Raw genomic sequence first — 20597 nt, 5'->3', positions numbered from 1 at the left:
CATCCCGTTCTGACCAGAACAGTCCCTTTTTTAAGACTTCCCCTGGCCGTACTGACTCCCCCTCCTCCCTGCCTTTAAAAGGAGGCATTTGTCCTGTTTGCTCTTGCTGACTGTCCTTTGTCAAAAAAGGTGGGGTGCAGTGCAGACGAATGTGGGGGGGCAAGCAAAGATGCCAGCCCCCCACAAAGGAGGCAGCAGAGCTGGGGCAGGAGGCAGGGTTCCAGGTACTGGGCAACAGGCTTCTTAGGGTGGCCTCCACAGGGTTCCAGGGACTGGGCAGCAGCCTCCTGAGGGGTTGGGGAGTGGCTGGGTGTCCTGTTCTCTCTTTGGGAAATATAGTCAACCTATTGAGACACTCCATGCCGACTTGGGAATCAGTACTTAAAAAAAGGCTTCCAATGACACTGTTGCCTCTGCACATTGATGCAGAACCCTTGGCAGAGCTCAGGGAGAACCCTTTAAGCACAGACACATTGCAACTCAGGTATGGGATCTTCCTCTTCTCCCCTTACATAGGGCTGGTCTCACTAACACCTCTAGTTGGGGATTCGTCCTGCTTTGAGCAGGGGATTAGACAAGATGTCCCTTCCAACCCTGATATTCTATGATTCTCTCTAAATCAACAAGTCATTGTTTGCAAATTTGCATTATTTGAATTTGCAAATCCACTAGTACACTCTCCTGCTTTGTCCTGCTGTGGTGATGCAAAGCAGTAACCACATTTTAACTTGCAGGTGGCTCTATTGGTACTTTGTGCTGCTATGATTAACCTGTGAGATCTTCCCTGGAGTTTGTCTGTTTGCTTTTTAAGTGATTTTAGGTTGATACATACCATCAAATCAGTACAAATATGATACTAAAGAAAAACCCAAAGTGAATGCTACTGTATTAGTATATGAGATTTAGTTTTTAAAAAAAAAATCCTACAGAACATAGGAAAAAGTTCCATTAAGGCCGAGGGACACATCAGTAATGTAATGGTTAAAACACATTAGAGATTTGTAGTTCTCTCAAAGCCAAGAATTTTAAACCCAGGGAACTCAGAGTTCAGGTTATTCTACAGAGAAATCTAAACATGCTAAAGTAAAAAAATGCAGTGATGGCACTCTGTATCAGGGTGCATCTGATCCAGCATTCAGCCCACCCACTGCATCAATTTACCTTCCACCTCACATCAAGCAAACAACCACACCTGATGTTTTCACAATACTGCTCCCCTTCTATGTCCAGCTTATTGCAATGAAAATAACATCCAAAACAAACCTTCCAGATTTCCTCCCCAGGCTTAATTAGACCTTTTGGTTTATAATATGCTTTAGCCACCATTTAGCTCAAATACCTTCACCTTCCTTATAGCCTGCCCTCTAGGGCTTTGCAGTCCTTTGCCCCTTCCAGTTGGAACTAGTTCCCCAAATTACTTCAGGAGACTCCTGACATTTGCCTGAGAACTCTAAAGAGTCATCTCTACCCTCTCTCTATCTTCACTGATTGAGGTAAGTTATATACTGTGCCTGGTCACGTGACCACCACTTGATGCCCACAGAACTACAATTCCCCAGATCCTGCAGGCAACCATGTATATGACCGGGCCTTGAAACAGGCTTAGCTGACCCACAGATCCTTTACCACTCTTAAAGTGGACAGACCATCCTGTTACACACCCAAACCAGCTTAACTCTGCCCTGTAGTGAGGCCACAAGGGAAAAAAAATATAAAATCTGGAAAACAAAGCAAGGCTAAAGCACATAACATCCTGGACTGTGTAGAAATCTCTTTGAAACAGCTGAGAGCACTGCTGCCACACATATAGAGGTGTCACAGAAGCACTTGCTTCTATGACATTACCTAGGACACAGTCTGGACTACTGATTCCCTTCAGTTCTCCAAACTGAGTTGCCTTTTACACTGTTTCGCTGTGAGAGCTACCACTCCTGGCCTGCTCTCACACAGCCTCCAGCTTGTAAGTTACCACCAAGTGTACCGCATGAGTGTTATAGCCAGCCATTTAAGAATTATACTACAGAGCAACACCAGCAAATTCCCAGACCCAGACATTCCCCAGAAATGTATATATTGTATTGCCCAGCTCGCTTCTGGACAATACAAGCTCATATGAAGTCTGTCATTTCATTAATAGAAAATGATATGCACAGATCCTGTTATCAAAACTGCAGTTTCCAAAACACTTCAATTCAAACACACTGGTTTAGATTAAAAAAAAGTATTAATTACAAAAGATAGATTTTAAGTAACTACAAGTAATGAGGCATAAAAGTAAGAATTGGTTACAAAAAATAAAAGTAAAAAAAACCACACAACTAAGCCTTACTTAACAACCTAAGTGAATTCAAAGCAAAGGTTTCTCTCACCACACGTTCTAGCAATCTTATTGTCTGAATTCTTTCACTCAGGATCCCTCCATAGTCTAACGCTGCTTCCTTTGTTCTTCAAGTGCTGTTGATGCTGTAGTTAGAGAGAAAGGAAGGAATAATATGGTGTGTCTGTTCCCCCTTCTTATTCTGTCTCCTCTGATAATCATCTACAGCTGAGGTTCAGGAGACAGTCTGTGTGAATGGGAATGGTGATTTAACCAAAATCAAATGGTCCATTTGATTCTGTTGACACCCGGCTAAGGTGTTGGCTAGCCTTTTGTCTCTGGGAAACTCGTTTGTGACTGCTCTTCAGATTTGGAGCATGTCTTAGTAATATCATATAGTAGAATTTTATAACTTTACATACAATGTTGCCACATTTTACCAGGACAATAATGATCAGCACATTATGAGTTTTCAAATGATACTTCACAAGGTATACTTTGTACAAAATTTATCATAGTTTTGTAAGGGGATGAACATGGGGTATCAACTGTCACAGCTGCAAAATGGGCTCATTGAGTAAGTAGGTGTATCCTAGTTCCAGTCCCTCCACCATTCATCTGAGCCTACCCCACACTGAAGAGCTATTTCCCCTGTCAGCTAAAACAACAGGTACCACCAGCAATGTTGTACAAGGTGAGAAGGGGCATGGAATGAAGACTACTTGTAGCTGAAGGTGCTTTGATTGGGCTTCCAAATGAGCTGTCTAGGCATCTTCTCCCTCTGGCAAACCTCCTGTGCTCACCAGAGAAGAGTCCCAGTCTGAGTTATAGCAATGCTGCACAACTACATGGTAGAATGAGGCAGTACCAAAACAAGGTATTACTGAATTCGTTTACCTGAATTTCTATCACATACATAGGTGTGCACATATCACCCCGTGTATAATCAGCAAATTTCCTGTGCAAATGCCTTTTTAAATACAAATCAGAGTTAAAGAATTAAATCCACTTTGCAACTGGATTTACCTTGAGAATCAGCATTACTAAAATGTAGTCTCAACAGAGACCATAAAACAGGCATAATTCTGTACATTCAGAAATATTATTAAACCACAAAGTCTCTTGTTCACCTCAGGGCCCAGCCTGATACTATTGATCAAAGCAGGCAGCTATTCTGTCATGTAGAGGTGCAGGAACAGTGTAATGAAACTCAGGTACACTCCCTGCATTTGGTAACTTTTCTGAAGGTAAGTACTGTCATGATATAATTCCCCAATCTGAACTTTAGATTCCAAAAGATGGGGTACCAGCATGAAGTCCTCTAAGCTTAATTACCAGCTTAGATCTGATAAGCTGCCACCACCCAAAAATATAGTGTTTTGGGGCACTCTGGTCCCCCCATAAAACCTTCCCTGGGGACCCCAAGACCCAAATTCCTTGAGTCTTGCAACAAAGGGTAATAAACCATTTCCCTTCCCCCTCCTTTCTTTCTCCCAGATCTTTCCCGCCCTGGGTACACTAGGAGATCACCGTGATTCAAACTCCTTGAATCACAACACAGAGAAATCAGGTTTTTTCTCCCCCTTCTCTCCCCCTCCCAGGCTTTCCCTTACTGGGCCATCCTGGAGAGACAGACAGATTCAAGCTCTATGAATCTAAAACACAGAGGAAATTCACCTTTCCTCCCCCACTCCTCCTTCCCTTCTCCCACTAATTCCCTGGTGAGAACAGACTCAGTTCCTTTGAGCCTTAACAAGGGGAAAAAATTACTCAGGTCTTTTAAAAAGAAAAGCTTTTAATAAAAGAAAGAAAGAAAAAAAGTATGAAATCTCTGTAAAATCAAGATGAAATATTACAGGGTCTTTTAGCTTATAAACACTAGAAAAAAGTCTCCCCCCAGCACAAATACCAATCAAAATCCATCCAGCAAAATACACATTTGCAAATACAGAAAACGATCAAAAGACTATAACCGTCTTTTCTACTTAATACTCACTATTCTGAATATATAATTAGAGAGCCTGTAGGTACATCTGGTTACCGTCAGAATCCAGAGAGAACAACAGACAAAGAAAACACACAAACAAAGACTTCCCTCCACCGAGATTTGAAAGTATCTTGTCTCCTGATTGGTCCTCTGGTCAGGAGTTGCAGGTTCACTGTTTGTTAACCCTTTTCAGGTGAAAGAGACATTAACCCTTAACTATCTATCTGTTTATGACAAGTACACACTTCCCTAACTAGATATGGAAGGAGGTTGTTGGACAGTCCAGCTGTTGGTGGGAGTGTCCAACTTGCCCTTCATAACATCCAAGAGCATCTAGGGGCACATTCTTGTTGGTGGAGTCCCTCTAACACAAGCAGAGCAATGCTGATAATGGGATATGCACAAGCAGGTAGGGGACTGTCAAAGTTAGAATCAGGACACGCAATTTGTCAGACCACTCTGTTTATTAGCGCAGCGCTCTGCCAATAACATTCAGAATATGTGAGTGGCCATGCAAGGCCCAAACAGTCTTATTTATACAGATAAAAGAGGGGGAATTAGACAAAGGGACAAAGAAAGCAAAACAGGAAAATTCACCTGGGGCACAGCATGCATATCCTACTTTCTTACTAACTTTTATCAATCTAAGGCTAATGCTTCACCAATTGCCCTTAAATGGTGCAATTGTTCTATGTTAATGTCTGTATTCCTGACACCTGGTTGCAACATTTCAACAACTTTGCTTAAAAGGTACAGACAACATTTCTTTAATCCTTTCTATTCTTACTATATAATTCATTCTACTTTCACAGGACCATAGAGCAGGTTAAGGCTATATTTTAAATCCATTGCATTGCACCTAGACAGGATGTGATTCATATACCTGTACAGGATCCTTAATTTGTATGGTGGTAGCAGTTAGAACCCCCAGTTATAGGCAAGGGTGCAAGGCACCATACAGATACATTACAAAAGTCTCTTCCCCACTAAACTATCTACCTAGTTCTGACATAAACAATGAATAAAACGTCTGCACATCTGTCAGCATGTAGGTGCCTGGCTCACATCCTGCCTGAGTACAATGCAATATGCTTTTACTTCTAGGCTGTCACTATTTGCCTTGGCTCATTACATTTTGAAGTAGAGTATCAGAGCTCAGTGATCCTCCAACAGATCTTGAGATTGTCAAATTCGGGCTGTGATTTGGTTTGTCTCTTTAATTTCTCACATGTTCTTCAGTCATCTCAGTTGTAGGGTTTTCTTTGGTAAGGTATTTTCAAGCAGCTGCAGTTAATATTTTTAACAAGTGCCTGTTGGTAATTAGGAGTGTTTCAAACTGTTTTCAGGTCTTTTTCTTTCATATCTTGGCACTTGTGTGTTAAAACTCCACGGTTTTGGCCTGACTCAGAAGAGCTAGTTCAACATTTCTGAACATTTTGATTTGTCCTCCTCTTTTAAGGCCAGTCATACTCCATGATCATGGATCAACATTATCAGTCTTTGTGTCAGCCCCCACATTGATAAAGCAAGAACAGCTTATCCCCATCCACTCTGCATGGAGCAGATGGACATCTATTCTTTTAGGTAGGAAGAATTATATTCCTCAATCCCTGAGGACAGGTCCCTGTGGAGCATGTCAGTAAGAGAGTCTGATTCACTTACTGCTAAGAGGTGAATTTTACATCATAATTTGAAGTGAACTAGGTGATCTGCTGTTTCAAATAGCTAGACATTTTTATGACAGTAGCCCCTGGAGGTCCCAACCAAGGTCAGGGCTCCATTGTGCTAGGTGCTGTACACACATATAGTAACAGAACTCCCACCCAGAATAGCACACAGTCTAAACAGACCAAATAGAGGGGAAACAGAGGCACAGAAATGTGAAGTGACTTGTCTTAGGTCACACAGTCAGTCAGCAGCAAAGCTGTAAAAATCAAGCTCTCCTGACACCCCATATACAGGATATTGCACTGCATCACTGTTTTTGCTTGAGGGCTGTGTAGTTATTGGCAGCCAGGCTATACCCAGTAGCAAGTTACATCAGCTGCCCCATCCTCAATACCAGCTCGGTGACACTGCCCAGCAGATTGGAGTAGGGGACTGGAATCAAAGCTCCCCTGCCCACCAACTCTGCAGGGACTAAGAGGATGCAGAGTGCCTGCTTCTTACTTGCCCCAAAGTAAGGCTCAGGTTGCCCACACTGATGTGCAAGAGAAATTGGCATTCTTCCTTACTGCATGAACAGGCATCTACTCCGCATCAAATCCCTTGTTCATCATTGTCCTCCCCCAGCCCAGCCCGACTGAGCAGCCTCTGCTCCTGTGCAAGCAACATGGGACTGGTGGAGCCACCTGTGTACTTGGCAGATGGAACCTCTAGCACCATAGGTGCTGAGGGTGCTGCAGCACCCCCTGGCTTGAAGTGGTTTCCATCAGATACAGGTTTTACAGTTTGGGTAAATGACTATCAGAACACACACACCCATACAAACTATTCCAGTGCCCATCTAGCATCATAGGATTTCCTCAAGGGCTACATTTGCCCTGGTCCCTTTGCATCAGCCTCCCTAGTAGGGCAATGATGAATTGCGGTCATTTGTGCCAGTTTGTCCTCCTATCACTCACACTATTATAGCCCTTTTGTTTCTCTGTTGAGATGGCAAATTAAGAGACCTTTAAAATAAAAGTTTTCTGCCAACTACCATGCATGGCTCAATATAATTATTGAGAGCACACAACCATCAGTTATTTCAGTCAGCATGGCTATAGAGCCACAAAAGTTAACTCACTCTCTTCAGGTAGCAACATGTCAGCCTGTGTAGGATTGTATCTCAGCAATGTTACAATAGATTGAGGGACCTATGTGGAAAGGACTTTGGAAGCAAAGAACGCCATGACTGAAGTCTGAAGCCACATCACCTACCCAGTTCAGTGTCAGGCTAGCTACCTACTGCCTCACTTTCCCCTCACTCCAGCTGGATCTTCCCCCATCCAACCTGGTTTGGTTGCTGCAGTGACTTAGCACTACAACTAAATCTTTTTTTTTTTTTAAGTCTACTTTCAGGATAACCAAGCTCAATACAAACACAAACCATCCCCAATCTCAAGCAGCATACATTCCTTTTTACCTGGGATCTCTCATCTCAACCTCTCTCAAGCTCCTTTAGAGCACAGCCTAGCCTTATCAAGCAGTAGTAGCTTCCTACCTAAAGTCCCCCATCCGTACAAGCTTCTGGCTTATCTTCCCCACTCCCGACTGAAGGCTTGAGTCAGCCACATGACTTGCCCATCAGGTGATTTCACTAATTTCTTCCAACTGGAAATGTGAGTTCAGTATGTCACAGGTGAGGCTGGACCCATCTCCCTTTAATGGGCCAATCACCCTGTGATGGCAAGACCATAATGAACAAATAAGGCATGAGGTTAACAGGCACAGACCCTGTTTATTAGCTCAATCTAGTGAAGGCCTTCAGCTCACTCGGTTATTCCAAACCTGTGGTAGGGGCTGATCCTGCACTACTGAACTTAATAGAAGATTTGCCATTGATTTAGGGCTTGATCAAAATGCCCACTGAAGTTAATAGAAATCCTTCTATCCTTAAATAAGAGCAGGATCCTTCTAGGGATGGTCTGAATATGAGTTTCCTACAATGTGAGCATGGTCTGATAGCTACAGCTGTTTTTTTGTTTGTTTTTTTTTAAGGAGGTGGGCTAAGAGTCCCTTAAAATCTGTGAATCAATTCATTTTTAAAATGTTGACAATATTTTTTCAGATATTGCTTACCATTTTCCAACCAGCTTTTGTTCAGAGATTTGGGTTTGGTTAAATATCTTAGTCCCAAGCCATCAATTTCAGGTCTGGATCTGATCATTCCCATAGTTTGTGCAAGAGAGAGGATTAGATTCTGTCATGTTTTGTATTCTTATTGTTAATGAGAGCCACCTGCTAATGCAAAGCAAAGTATCGAGCCACAAGGTAAGGTCTCTAGGCAGTTAGGATATGTAAAGCATGGTGGAGGAGATGAGATATAACCACACAGCAAATTCATGAATGAGTTCATGGGGGAAGTATACAAGTCAGAATACTTTGTCTTAGTGGTATGAGAATGTAGGCAAGGAACAGAACAGTAAGAAAAATGAGTTCTACTTCCAGAGAGCAGTGACTGTGGGGTTCAGAAATTCATACGTATACGGAAGGTTTCAGCTTAGGCACTGGCCCAGGCAAGGAGTGGTGTGTAAGATGCATCACCCCAGCAGGTCCTGTGCACATTTCTTCCCTTCCTCTGGTATGGGCCTGGAGAATAGGAAGTTACTGTGGCTCTTGTAAGGGAGTAGCATACTTCCCCCCTTCTCATTTAGCCATTCACTTTAGCCAGTGAAGGGAACAGAGCCAAGGCTCTACCCTGCCTCCTTCTCCTACATTTGTTCACAGCACAGTTTTCCTTTGCATTAGACCAACGATCTGGGAAGATTTCACTCACCTGTGTAGGTTGGTTGTGGGGGCCCTTACACCCCTACTCAGGACAAGGGCAGAACATAGCTTCTAGTTATCTAGCCAAATACAGCTGCTTGAGTAAGCAGCAGTTTGAGAGAGAAAATTTACAAGCGTGTGATGTTGCTAAAAATATCTGCCTTTCGGTACATGTTTCAAGTGAGGGGTAGTGCGGAAAGAGAGAAAAAGTATATGTATGAGACAAGAAGGGTGGTCCACTGGTTAGGAATTCAGGGACCAGGATCCAATACTTCCTATGCCACATATGTTCTGTCTGACCTTTAGCAAGTCACTTAGGGCTAAATTTTCAAAAGTATTTAGATGCCTCACTCCCACGCCAGGCCTCTGTGCCTCAGGTTCCCATCTGTAAAATGGGGGTAGTCAGACTTCCCTACCTCACAGGGGTGTTGTGAGAATAAATACATTAAAGAGTGCGACGCACTCAGCTACTGTGGTAATGGGCCCCATACAAATACCAGACAGATGAAAGCGTCAGACAGCGAGGGGAAAAATGTTGGACGAATAAAAATGTGGTAAGAAAGGATATTTTGTGTATGAGGGAAAGCCAGTGGGAATTCTTCTTCCCTGTCCCATTTTCTTAGTACAGACACATCCTAATGTCCCAATCGTGAAAATGATCGTGTAGCAGCACTGCAGTTTGCCCCTCTTCATTCCTCTTCACTCAAGACTGAGGCCTAACAAAGATAAAATGAAAGTGTATATGTGTGTGTGTGTGCATGTGTGAGAGAGAGAGAGAAACCAGAGGACAGGCTGAAAGAGAAACTGTGTCTGCCTGTGTATGAGTCTGGTGGTGTATGTAAACATGTGTGCATGAAAGACACACAGAGGGAGCCAGATGATGAAACTGACAACGGCAAGTGTGAAGATGAACATCCAGTAGAGACAATGATGTTCTAGCCAATCAATGATGCTTGATGCATGGAGGAAAGAATAGATGTCGTTATTCTACAAAACCATACCCAAGCAAAAACAAAGCCATCTTTTTTTAAATAAAAATGAAACAGAAATGACAGGGAAAAGCAAAATATTTGTGAAATGATTTAAACATAGAGAAGTAAATCCAGGGAATTTCCCCCCCTCCCCCAGTGAATATGATGTACTGTATAGTTTACGAGGGGAGGAAGAAAAAATCAATCCATGGCAATATCTGACATGCCTCCGTGTAATAAAATGCTCCACAATTACATGAACACAGTGGCAGTGGTGACGAGAGCTAGGGGATTTTGTGTCACCAAATACACTAGATTTGTATCATCCTGTCACCAGTTGTTCAATATGGTGATACTGGGCAATCTCCCAGTGTTTCTCCCTGTAGAGCAGTAAACTTATTTTCTTATCGAGCCCTACGGCAGGTGCTGACATGAAGAAGGTATTTGCCTTTGTTTTTCTCCTTCAGCCCAGCCTAGCATCTCCTTAGTATGCAGGGCCAGTGATTCAGCCACATAAGTTTCCTCCTCACTGTATTTTCTTTGCAAGGATTGCTGCAAACTGCACAATGGGGAGAAGTTTCAACTCCCCCCCCCCCCGTTAATGCAAATGAGAGAAAATGTCTAATACCTGTTATAAAAGATGGCATTTTAATTACTGCTCCACACCACAACAGGCACATGTGCACACACACTGTGAATCTCTGGCTCCCTCGCCCTGGTGTCCTATGGAGAAGGTCTCCCTCCTCCAATCCTTTCTTGGCATTTATGCAACCCAGAGTTACACAGGTTGATTGGAAAGGTCTCTCTCCTTGATAACAACAATTCAATGTGTCTTGACATTTTAATAGCCTGCCATCCTAGTGAACACAATCGAGCTGAGCAGTGGAGCAAAAATCATTAGGTAAGCAAGATAATCTAAACAAAAAATCAGCCTCAACCAGCTCCCCACATCTGGGAGCACTGCAGGCTGCATGACTGGAACAGGCTGCACATCTGGGCAGACGTTCCCCACCCCCAACAAGAATGTTCCTTGTGGGGTGAGTGACATTGGAGTCAGTTGATTTATTATGGGGGAAAACCCACATCCCCCAGTCCCCCACACACAGTGTATGTCAATTTCTCTCTCCTCCCCATCATCCCCCTCCCCCTCACATACACATCCATTTCCATAGGAGTGAGATGCTGACTTTGCAAGCCATTTTCTGTATGAATATGACCCTCCACGGGAAGAAACCCTCTCAGGAGCCCAGAACTATGTTATCATCGTTATTAAGGAGCTAAAAAAAGGAGCTGGGAAGAGGAGACACTGCTGGAATTGCAGCTTGATTGTGATTGATGTGTTCCTATTAGCTTCTCACTGTTATCTCTCAGGATGGCAAGAACAGCCAGTGGCTTGTAACACAACAGATTACCTGAGTTTTCAGCCCTAGACGGATGTTTAAATAAAATATAGTCCCTTTTAGCGAGAAGCTCATTTTCTCGCTGAGGCTCCCAGACTATTTCATGTCAGCTGTGATTCGCTGTGACTCTTCTCAGTAAACATGTCTTATCATTAATAATTCTTTACAAGCACAATTTCATGGAGCCTTTTTGTGTAGGTGCGTGCGTGCACGCCAGCCTCAGCCTCATCTTGATACAATTTGGGACTCCAAGGTGCTTCTCTTCAGAATTTCACCTGCCTTGCCAAAAATGATTGATTACCCCTAGCAGACTAGGTGTCCAGCTATACCCAACAAATGACTTTGGCCCCTAACAGCAGGCCTTGGCCAGATAGAAATCAATATTTCACCATTAAAATCTATCAAAGAAGAGTTAAGGCACCATCTGTCCCTGCCGCCTTTCCATGGTGTGTGAACATTAAATCCGACACTTGTAGTACATGAGTAATCAATATATAGTAGTTCACAGATCATTTGTGGTCCTCTTTTAGCAGTGATGGATGCTTGGAATAGTTGTGATTCATTTTGTCACACCATTAAACAAGATTCTGCCCAGTTCCTTCCTGATTTCATTTAGAGGATCATTCTTCACAGTTCATAAGAGAGAAACGGTTTTACCAATCTGCTTCTATTTCAATAAGTCACTTTATAGAGATTTTGTGTCCTGCAGACTGTAAAAATTCTGGCTAGATAGTACAAACATACCTCTAAAACTATTCACTGCATGACATATGCATGAAGTGTGAAAAACTGAATGTAAATTTGTTTACCTCTTTATCTACAAATATTGGTTTTAACCCTCTCCTTGCTAGGGTAGACCAAAAGCAAAGGACTCGTAAGCAGAGCCTAGGACAAGAGGAATATTTTGGAGTTAGAAAATGTGGTGTGATCAAAATGACAATTAAAATAACCACAAACTCAGTTAAAGGATTTATTGATGTATCTGTTTTATTTTTAGGAGCAAGAAATACTGTTCTTAATTACTTCTCTTAATAGTCACTTTTTCTTGCTACATATCACACATATAATTATAATAAATGTATAATTACTAGGCAGTTTAAAATGAGCTCAAGCTCATGCTCCAAAACATCTGTTAGTCTATAAGGTGCCACAGGATTCTTTGCTGCTTTTACAGATCCAGACTAACACGGCTACCCCTCTGATAGTTTAAAATGAGTAACCTACAAGGAATAGGTAATATTTTTATTACTTTTGTTATACTTGCCATTATTATGCACACTTGTAATTTGGGGATAGGAGAAGGAATATTACACATTAATGTTTGAGAGATTGTTGATCTCATAAAATGACCAATTCTTCAATCTCACTCTGAGAAAACTCACAATGACATCAATCAGTTGGCTCCTTGGAGGGGGGTGTAAATTGGATAAATGATGTTATGTTGATTTGCACCAGCTGAAGATCTGGCCCAGTATGAGTTTTTCCTGACTGCAAGGAGAGACCTGAGTACTTTAAGGAGCATTTATGGATATTGAAATACAATTAAAGATAGCAATATAGATCTATCACTATATGTCCTCCAAAATCCACATTGTACAGTGGAATATTGCCCAAAGAAATAAATAGCAGAGATTCATGGAACTAGAAGTGTTGACCCTACTATGGGGCATTTTATCATGTACTTTTATCATGCATGTAGATCATTTAAAAATGATACATTTTTAGGACTTGGCTTTGGTTGTTAGTGCATTAAAATCATTAAGCACAGTGATCCCACAAGCTAACAGCCAACTGCAATCTGGCTAAAGGTAGGTTTGTCTTGCACAGCTACAAAACCCTCCTTGACAAAAGGACCTGGTCTTGCAAACACTTGAGTGCAAAAGTCACATTCGATATGGGAGCACATGTGTGCAGGATTAGGCTCCCTAGCACCCAGTCACATCCCCCAGATATAAGTGCGAAGCATCCTCTCCACATATAGCGGTTCCCCTTCTTGTGTGGGCTTGGTGGGGACTGAGAGGGCTGGCATAGGAAGTAGCCCCACTTTGTATGGATGTGAGGCCAGGGACACATATGTTTCCCCCCTCAGCAGCCTAGGGTTAATTACTGTGGACTAGCAGCACAGTTTCCTCTGTGGTGATCTCATCCTCCTTTTGACAAGGGTACCGGGGGAAGCCGCAGCCTAAGAGAAGGCATTGGAAGAGGTATGCTGCCGGTGGTACAGAGCCGGTGCATGGGAGCCCAAAGCCTCTCCACAGCTAGCCTTCTGCCAATATCCTGAAAACTGCAAGCTTTGGAAGGGGCAGCATCTGTGCCTCATTCCACAGAGAGATGGAGCCAAACATGTGCCTAGTTCTGGTGCCCACAGTTCAGGAAGGATGTTGAAATATTGGACAGGGTTCAGAGAAGTGCCACAATAATAATTATTATTTATTATTTGTAATTGGAGCCCTATTAATGGACCAGGACCCCACTGTGCAAGGTGCTGCACAAACACAGAACAAAAGGACAGTCCCTGCCCCCAGGGAATTTTAAAGGGTTTGAAAATATGCCTTATAGTGAAAGACTCAAGTGACTTAATCGATTTAGCATATCAAAGTGAAGGTTAGGGGGTGACTTGATCACAGTCTATAAATACCTACCTGGGGGACAGAAATGTGATAATTCTTCAGACTAGTGAACAAAGGTATAACAAGATCCAAAAGCAAAAAGTTGAAGCTAGTCAAATGTAGACTAGAAATAGGTGTACATTTTTAACAATGAGGATAATTAACCAGTGGAACAATTTACCAAGGGCTGTGGTGGATTCTCCATTACTGGACATTTTTTTTAATCAAGATTGGATTTTTTAAAAAAGACATGCTCTAGTTGAAAGAGGAATTAATTTGGGGAAATCCAGTGGCCTGTGTTACACAGATCAGACTAGATGGTCACAGTGGTCCCCTCCAGGTTTGTAATCTATGAAACCTCCTCCTTCAGCTGTACTGATTGGGGACAAACTCTCCTGGCATTTGCAACTCCTTTAATTACTATCCACAGATTTTACAACAGTACAGAGCAAGGCATGTAAAAGTAAGGGCCAAATCAAGACTTGACTAAACTGAAGACACGTCTATGCTTACAGTGACATGTAGAGCATGTGGAAACAGAGAAAAGGATAAAGGGGATTTGAACGCAGATATCTTAACTTTTAGGAATAAAGTAAGAGTTAGGCTAACACTAGCTCTAATAATGCGAGATTTCAGGTAGGGCCTGGGCAAGTGGAAAGTGAGTGGAACAAAAAAAATACTGTAAGAAATAGTGTTTTTGACCTTGTGTTAGATAAGAAAGGAATACAGACTGTAGCAGGAACTGCTGAGAAAAATAAGATATCAGAAGGAATATGTATAAACAAATGCGGTTGTTGATCATTATTGTCTGTAACACAAGGTATAAATGCTTGCCCTAATTGTTTATCTAACGGAGACCTGCCTGGGACGAGGGGAAACCTCTGTCCGGGTGTACTCTCCCCACCTTGCAAGTGTCAGGAAAATAAACTGTCTCTGACTTGTTGCAACCAACCTGAGTGAAGACTCTGTTTTCTTCCACAAGCACAAACACTGCATGCCCAGCTAGCATGGGTATAAGTAGCAGTGTAGACGGTGTGGCATGGCTTAAACAAGTAGAGTGCCCACATGCCTGAATCCTATGGTATTGAGCCTACATGTCTCTCTACATACCCAAACTGTGCCTCCCACATTTATGCTATTTTTAGCAAAATAGTGCCCCACTGCTGGAGCCTTTCCCCATTGTCTCCTTGCTGCCACAGTCTTTCACTGCCAGGTGTAGCTACATACCTCTGTGCCAACCCTGGATGCAGTGTGCTTTTCAATGTGGCATGTAGCTACACATGTAGTGCCCATATTCTACATGCTGCCATAAGTGCAGACATAGCCTGAATGTCCAGGAGTGCATAGAATAGCACCACATATCCCAAATCTTAATTTGTTAACCCCAAAGTCTGTTTATTGCTACCCGTAACCCTATGGCATGGTAGTTATTCCTTAATCACCAAAAAGGAAGGCATCAGGACAGTGTTTTAATAATATGACAGTACAGAGGATTTGTGTTAGGGTGGGAAAGTTGCGAGAGCAGCAAACTGTAATGGAAGAATCCTGGGATTCAGGCCTAATTATTTAAAAGTGCACACAAATGTTCCAGGCACACAATGCCCAATGCACACATACAAGCTGCTGTTGTACATTTGCCCTGAGCATTTTGCAAGTGCAATTCAAGCATGAAAAAAAATGCATGCAAATTTTTACACACACATACACATCTAAAAATGGCTGATATTTTCAAACTTGGGGGCTTAAAGTTAGGTTCCTGAATCCATACTTAGGCAACAAAATAATTTGCCTGATTTCCTGAGCTGCTGACCTCCTGCATCTGTTACTGCCTTCAGAAGCTCAGCACCACTGAAAATCTATAGAAGCCACTTGATTAGATGCCCCGTATTTAGGCACCAAAATTTGAAACAGGGCCGCCCAGAGGATTCAGGGGGCCTGGGGCAAAGTGAGGGAGCTGTGGTGCTTGTACTCACCTGGCAGCGGTCCAGGTCTTCAGTGGCAAGGGGGCCTTCAGTCACTCTGCGTCTTTGTCAGCACTGAAGGGCCCCCCGCTGCTGAAATGCCACCAAAGACCCGGACTGCCGCTAGGCCAGGGCTCACGGGGCCCCTGTGGGGTCTGGGGAAAATTGCCCCACTTGCCCCCTGCTCTGGGTGACCCTGATTTGAAAGGGTTGGCCTTAGACATTAGTTTCTATGTGACTTTACCCATCTGTAATTAACGTTTGTAAAAAAATATTATTATAAAAACAAAAACAAAAAAAACCTAGGCCAAATCCTCAGCTGATGTAAATCAGAATAGTGCCACAGATGTCAATGAAGCTACATTGGCTAGTACCAGAAGAGATTCTGGCCCTTAGTGCCTAGGATTGCCAGTAGGTCAAAGAATGGAGATGTGGGGGGAAAATGACTGAATCTTTTCCAAAAAAAAATATTTGGGACCAGCCAATAAAAGAGATTGTTCACTTCAGTCTTGCATCTTATAGCTTGGCACCAGTAAGCTCTCAGTGTATGGTGTTATGTTACCACTGAGTAATCCTGAGGTTCCTATCCCATACAGAAGCCAAAGGAAGAAAACAAAGATGTAAAAGGAAACCCAGCAAAAACTGTGAATTGTTCCTTGTGAAAGTTCTGTATGAGGGAAGGAGGATGGGGAATAAAGCAATGGAAACATGTCCCATGTCTTTCCTTTTAACACTATGCAGAGTCACTATGTTTTGTAGAACCTTTTATATGTGTAGGAGGAAAGGATACATGTATTGATTTTTTGCTAATAAACTGCATAGCTGTGACTCTCTTCTTGTAAATCTTTCCCTAAGCACAAAAGTGGGCTAAGGGAGGGGGACAGGGACTGTAGGGTAACAAGACTAATCAGGACTTTACCATCAAAGCGAATACATCCAATTAATAGCTATTAAAGAAGAATTTTATGGCACCGTGCACAATGAGAGCCATTATATCTAGTGGAAATTAATCTTAATTATTTGTACCTGTGTACATACATGCAAAGGGAAGCAACTCACATTAATCTACATTAAACTTAATACACAGTTGGTGTATTATCTACTCTGAGTCAAAATTGACTGCTGGTCCCTGCAAATGTATCTTCGGTGCTAACTCAAGTCATTATACTACAGCATGTTTCAAAGACACAATTTGTTCCATACATAATAAATCAACAGTTAGAATCTTTTATAATAAAATAAAAAAATAGAACTGTATGGGCAAATATCACCTTCTCAGAAATCTGTGTAAAAAAAATAGAAGCAGCTATACCGATCCATTTTAAAGGAAACTGAACAAATATAAATCTGTGGGTTTCAGAGATTTCACTAAAAGCAATTACCAACTCCAAAATGTTGTATTTCATATGCTTTGGACAACAATGTTAAAGCCACTCACGATATTTTGGATTTGGGGATTTTCTGGTTCCAAATACGTTGTTTGTTTGCTTGGTTTGCAGTAGACGTATGGGTAATTTTTAAAGGCCTGCACTGCGCTAAAAATAGTGAATGGTGTATTTGCTTTAAATTCCCATCTAGTGATCAGACACATTCACAAACAGATGTTTAGAATCCTAAAAAGGTGAAAAAATAAGAAGCAACAGGCTCCAGCTGGTTTTCTCTGCTGTTCAATTGTTCAAGGACATTTCTCGTTTCAGGAGGTAGCCTTGGTGTCCTGAGAAACAAATGAAGAAATTGATGTTTATCAATTATTTCTTTGTAGCAAAGGTACTACTGATTTAATGGAGATCATATATACATGATTGCCTAAGGCAGTCCTCTATACAGTATGATCACATTTTATAGTATAGTGTTTTTACCGTCTGATGACACAAACTGCAATCAAACAAAATATCACTGCAGAAGAGGCTTCGGTTGGAGCTCGGGCTCTGAAGCCCACCACCATCCCCAGGCTTTGGAGCATGAGTTCCAGCCCAAGCCGCAACTTCCAAGTGTTGTCTATGCAGCTGCTTTTAGAGTGCTAGTGCAAGCCATGCTAATCAAGACTGTTGACCCAGATTGGGAGGACCACTCCAAAATGCTGTGTAGACATACTCAGTGAGACACCAGTTCAGGAAAGTGCTTAAAATTAAGCATTTCCTTACATGCTTTGTTGAACTGGAGTCAGAGGAGAGAACTCCTTGCTACTATTTTGGAAGCTTTGAGTGGTGGCATAACAGAGGCCTGTCACTGAGGTATATTTAGCTAATGACATTGTTCTGATTATCTGTCTGTCTTTCTGTCTAAACCTAAGGCATTTCTGTTGTGTCTATCACCCTAGTATCTACAGACTGGATCTACAAAGGTACTTAGGCTCTTAATCCCCAGATTTAGGCACCACTGAAGTTCATAACCATGGCCAGCAATAACAACTCTCATTAGTGAGATAATCCCCATAAATTGCATAGGTGGATCAAGGAAAAGTCCCCAATTGTATATTTATACATTTTTGCTCAGGTATTTTAAGAAAAAGAAAAAGATAAAGAAAGTGGTTAAATTCTGGCCCCACTGAAGTCAGTGGGGTCAGTTTTTAGTCTAATATCTCAAAGCTTAAACAGAGCAGCTGTTACCCAGGCCCAGTCTACACGACAGGGTTAGGTCAGTGTAAGTTGCCTTGTGTCAACCTAGCTGTGGAAGTGTCTTCATTTGACTTTGGCTCCGGCCAACATAAATCCCTCTCTATGACAATTTAGGCTACCCTAGCACTTTTGTCAGTAAAACTTTTGTCAGTCAGGAGTGAGAAAAAAACATATCCTGACTGACATGTTTCGCTGACAAAAGCATCAGCGTGGACAGCTCTCCTGCAGACATGGCTACCACCATTCGTTATGGGTGGATTAATTATGTCAACAGGAGAGCTCTCCCATTGGCATGGAGCTGCTACACGAGACCTTACTACAGTGCAGCTGCAGCAGTACAGCCGTGCTCCTGTAAGGTCTGTAGTGCAGACATAGTAACATCACCTCCCCAGGCAGTGTAAAGTCACAATCGATGTAATTAGGCCGACACAGTGTCAGTATAGACACTGTGTTGCTTATGTTGACTTTTACTGGCTTTCAGGAGCTGTCTCACAATGCACCACACTGACAATACAATCGATACAAGTGCTCCTGGTGAGGATGTGCACTGCTGACACAAGGATCCAAGTGTGCACACACACTAGTGATTTAATAACTGCAGTGGCTGTAAGCCAATGTAAATAAGGTCAACGTAATTTTGTAGTGTATACATGGACTGCGGGAAGGGCGGCCAGCACATCCCTCAACCTGTGCCGCTTCCAACAGCCCCCATTGACCTGGACCAGCGAACTGCGGCCAGTGGGAGCCGCAATCAGCCGAACCTGCGGACGTGGCAGGTGAACAAACTGGTCCGGTCTGTCAGGGGCTTTCTCTGAACAAGCGGCAGACCAGCTCCGAGAACCACTGCTATAGAAGAGTGTGAATCTTTGTCCCCCGATAGTGGCTGGTTCACATAAGGTTTGTGATTTTAGCTCTGTGGTTGATGTATGTGGCCTGATATCAGGAAAATATATCTGTTTTATATTTAGGAATGATCATTATTACAAAAATAACAAGGATACATGTTATTCCAGTTCATTTAATGAGGATGATGGAAGCAATGGTAAGAATTTGTTGAAATTTCAATGACATTTAGAATTTCAAAATCCAGAAATAAAATGGCAAGACATTTTCATTAGAGTATTTCATAATTCATTCTATTGTATGGACAAGGTGTGTGAGTGGAACAATATTTCAGTTTTTAAATGTTGTAGAACTGTGAGAGTCACCCAAAACTCGTGAAATCCTGGCAAAACTCCTATTGACCTCAATAGCACCATGATTCTCCCCCTAAAAGGTCTTCACCAGAGTAAGCGATGTTAAGATAAGTGAATAATGAATGTCACAAAGACCCATTCTATTTTGTATAGGCTCCTATACTGCCTTCCTCATTGTAGTATATAAATACCTTCCAGGAATGAATTAAGCCACATGACTAATATCTGTCTTGTGCGGTTCATTCTTTCTCTCACTCTCTCCTCAGGGAAAGAATTGTGGATTTGAAATTTGGATTCCTTTAAAAAAACGTACATGCTGCTCTGTGTTTATACTAGAAAACGCAGGTTGAAGTCGTATGCCTTGCATTTGGTATAGAAGATAGTGAGATCTGTGATGGTTCTTTGTTCCTATGGCAGTTCATGCCACAGACCGGACCCTGAGAAAGCTTTTTCTTCTCCTGCATAGACAAGCTTTAGTCTTATGGTATAAAGTCCCATGGTGCCTGAGGAGTGGAGCTGTTGATCACAGCCCTCACCCCAGAGCTTTAGATGGTCTCTTAATTACCTTGCGACCAGGGCATTAAGTACCTTGAAATCAAGGACCTGTATATAAAAACATCAGTGAATTGAGTGAAATCTTTTTTGCAATCCTGTAGAAAAATTAAACTCCCATTTTTGTTGCTGGCCTTACCAATATGACAATAATAGATATTGCGTGTGCAGGAGTGAGGGCGTGAGCGCGCGCGCACACACACACACACCAGTTTCCACTAACAGCCAAATATAATTTGAACTCCTCAGTTCATTCCAACTATTTACAAGTATTATACATCATAAACAGACCACCTCTTCAGAAACATTCTTTAGGAAAGCTATATAATATATTGGCATAATAGTCTTTTTCAGGGAAAGCATTTCATTTTAATAAAATGTGTGCCACCATATTTAATCAATCATATTGATTGACAACAGCAATAGTTGGGTATTCCAGCAGATGCTGCTACTACCTCATTCTTATTCCAGTTTCATTTCTCAATCAAATCCATGTGTAAAAAAATATAATGTGCT

The 20597-nt window shown here is 42.1% G+C and overlaps 1 protein-coding gene across 1 annotated transcript in view; it reads right to left on the bottom strand.

Moving 5' to 3' along the window:
• Positions 1-12135: 12135 nt before the first annotated feature.
• Positions 12136-20597, bottom strand: part of INSIG2 (insulin induced gene 2) — a 44216-nt gene continuing 35754 nt past the window's right edge. Inside the window, exon 6 of the mRNA XM_050916041.1 lies at positions 12136-17429. Within this exon, the coding sequence (XP_050771998.1) occupies positions 17409-17429 (21 nt within the window). The 3' untranslated portion in view covers positions 12136-17408. The remainder of the gene's footprint in view (positions 17430-20597) is intronic.

This window comes from Gopherus flavomarginatus, chromosome 10 (assembly GCF_025201925.1).
Source record: "Gopherus flavomarginatus isolate rGopFla2 chromosome 10, rGopFla2.mat.asm, whole genome shotgun sequence".
Lineage (NCBI taxonomy): Eukaryota > Metazoa > Chordata > Testudines > Testudinidae > Gopherus > Gopherus flavomarginatus.
Note: the sequence above shows the minus strand (reverse complement) of the source record. Positions and strands in the feature narration are given on the sequence as shown.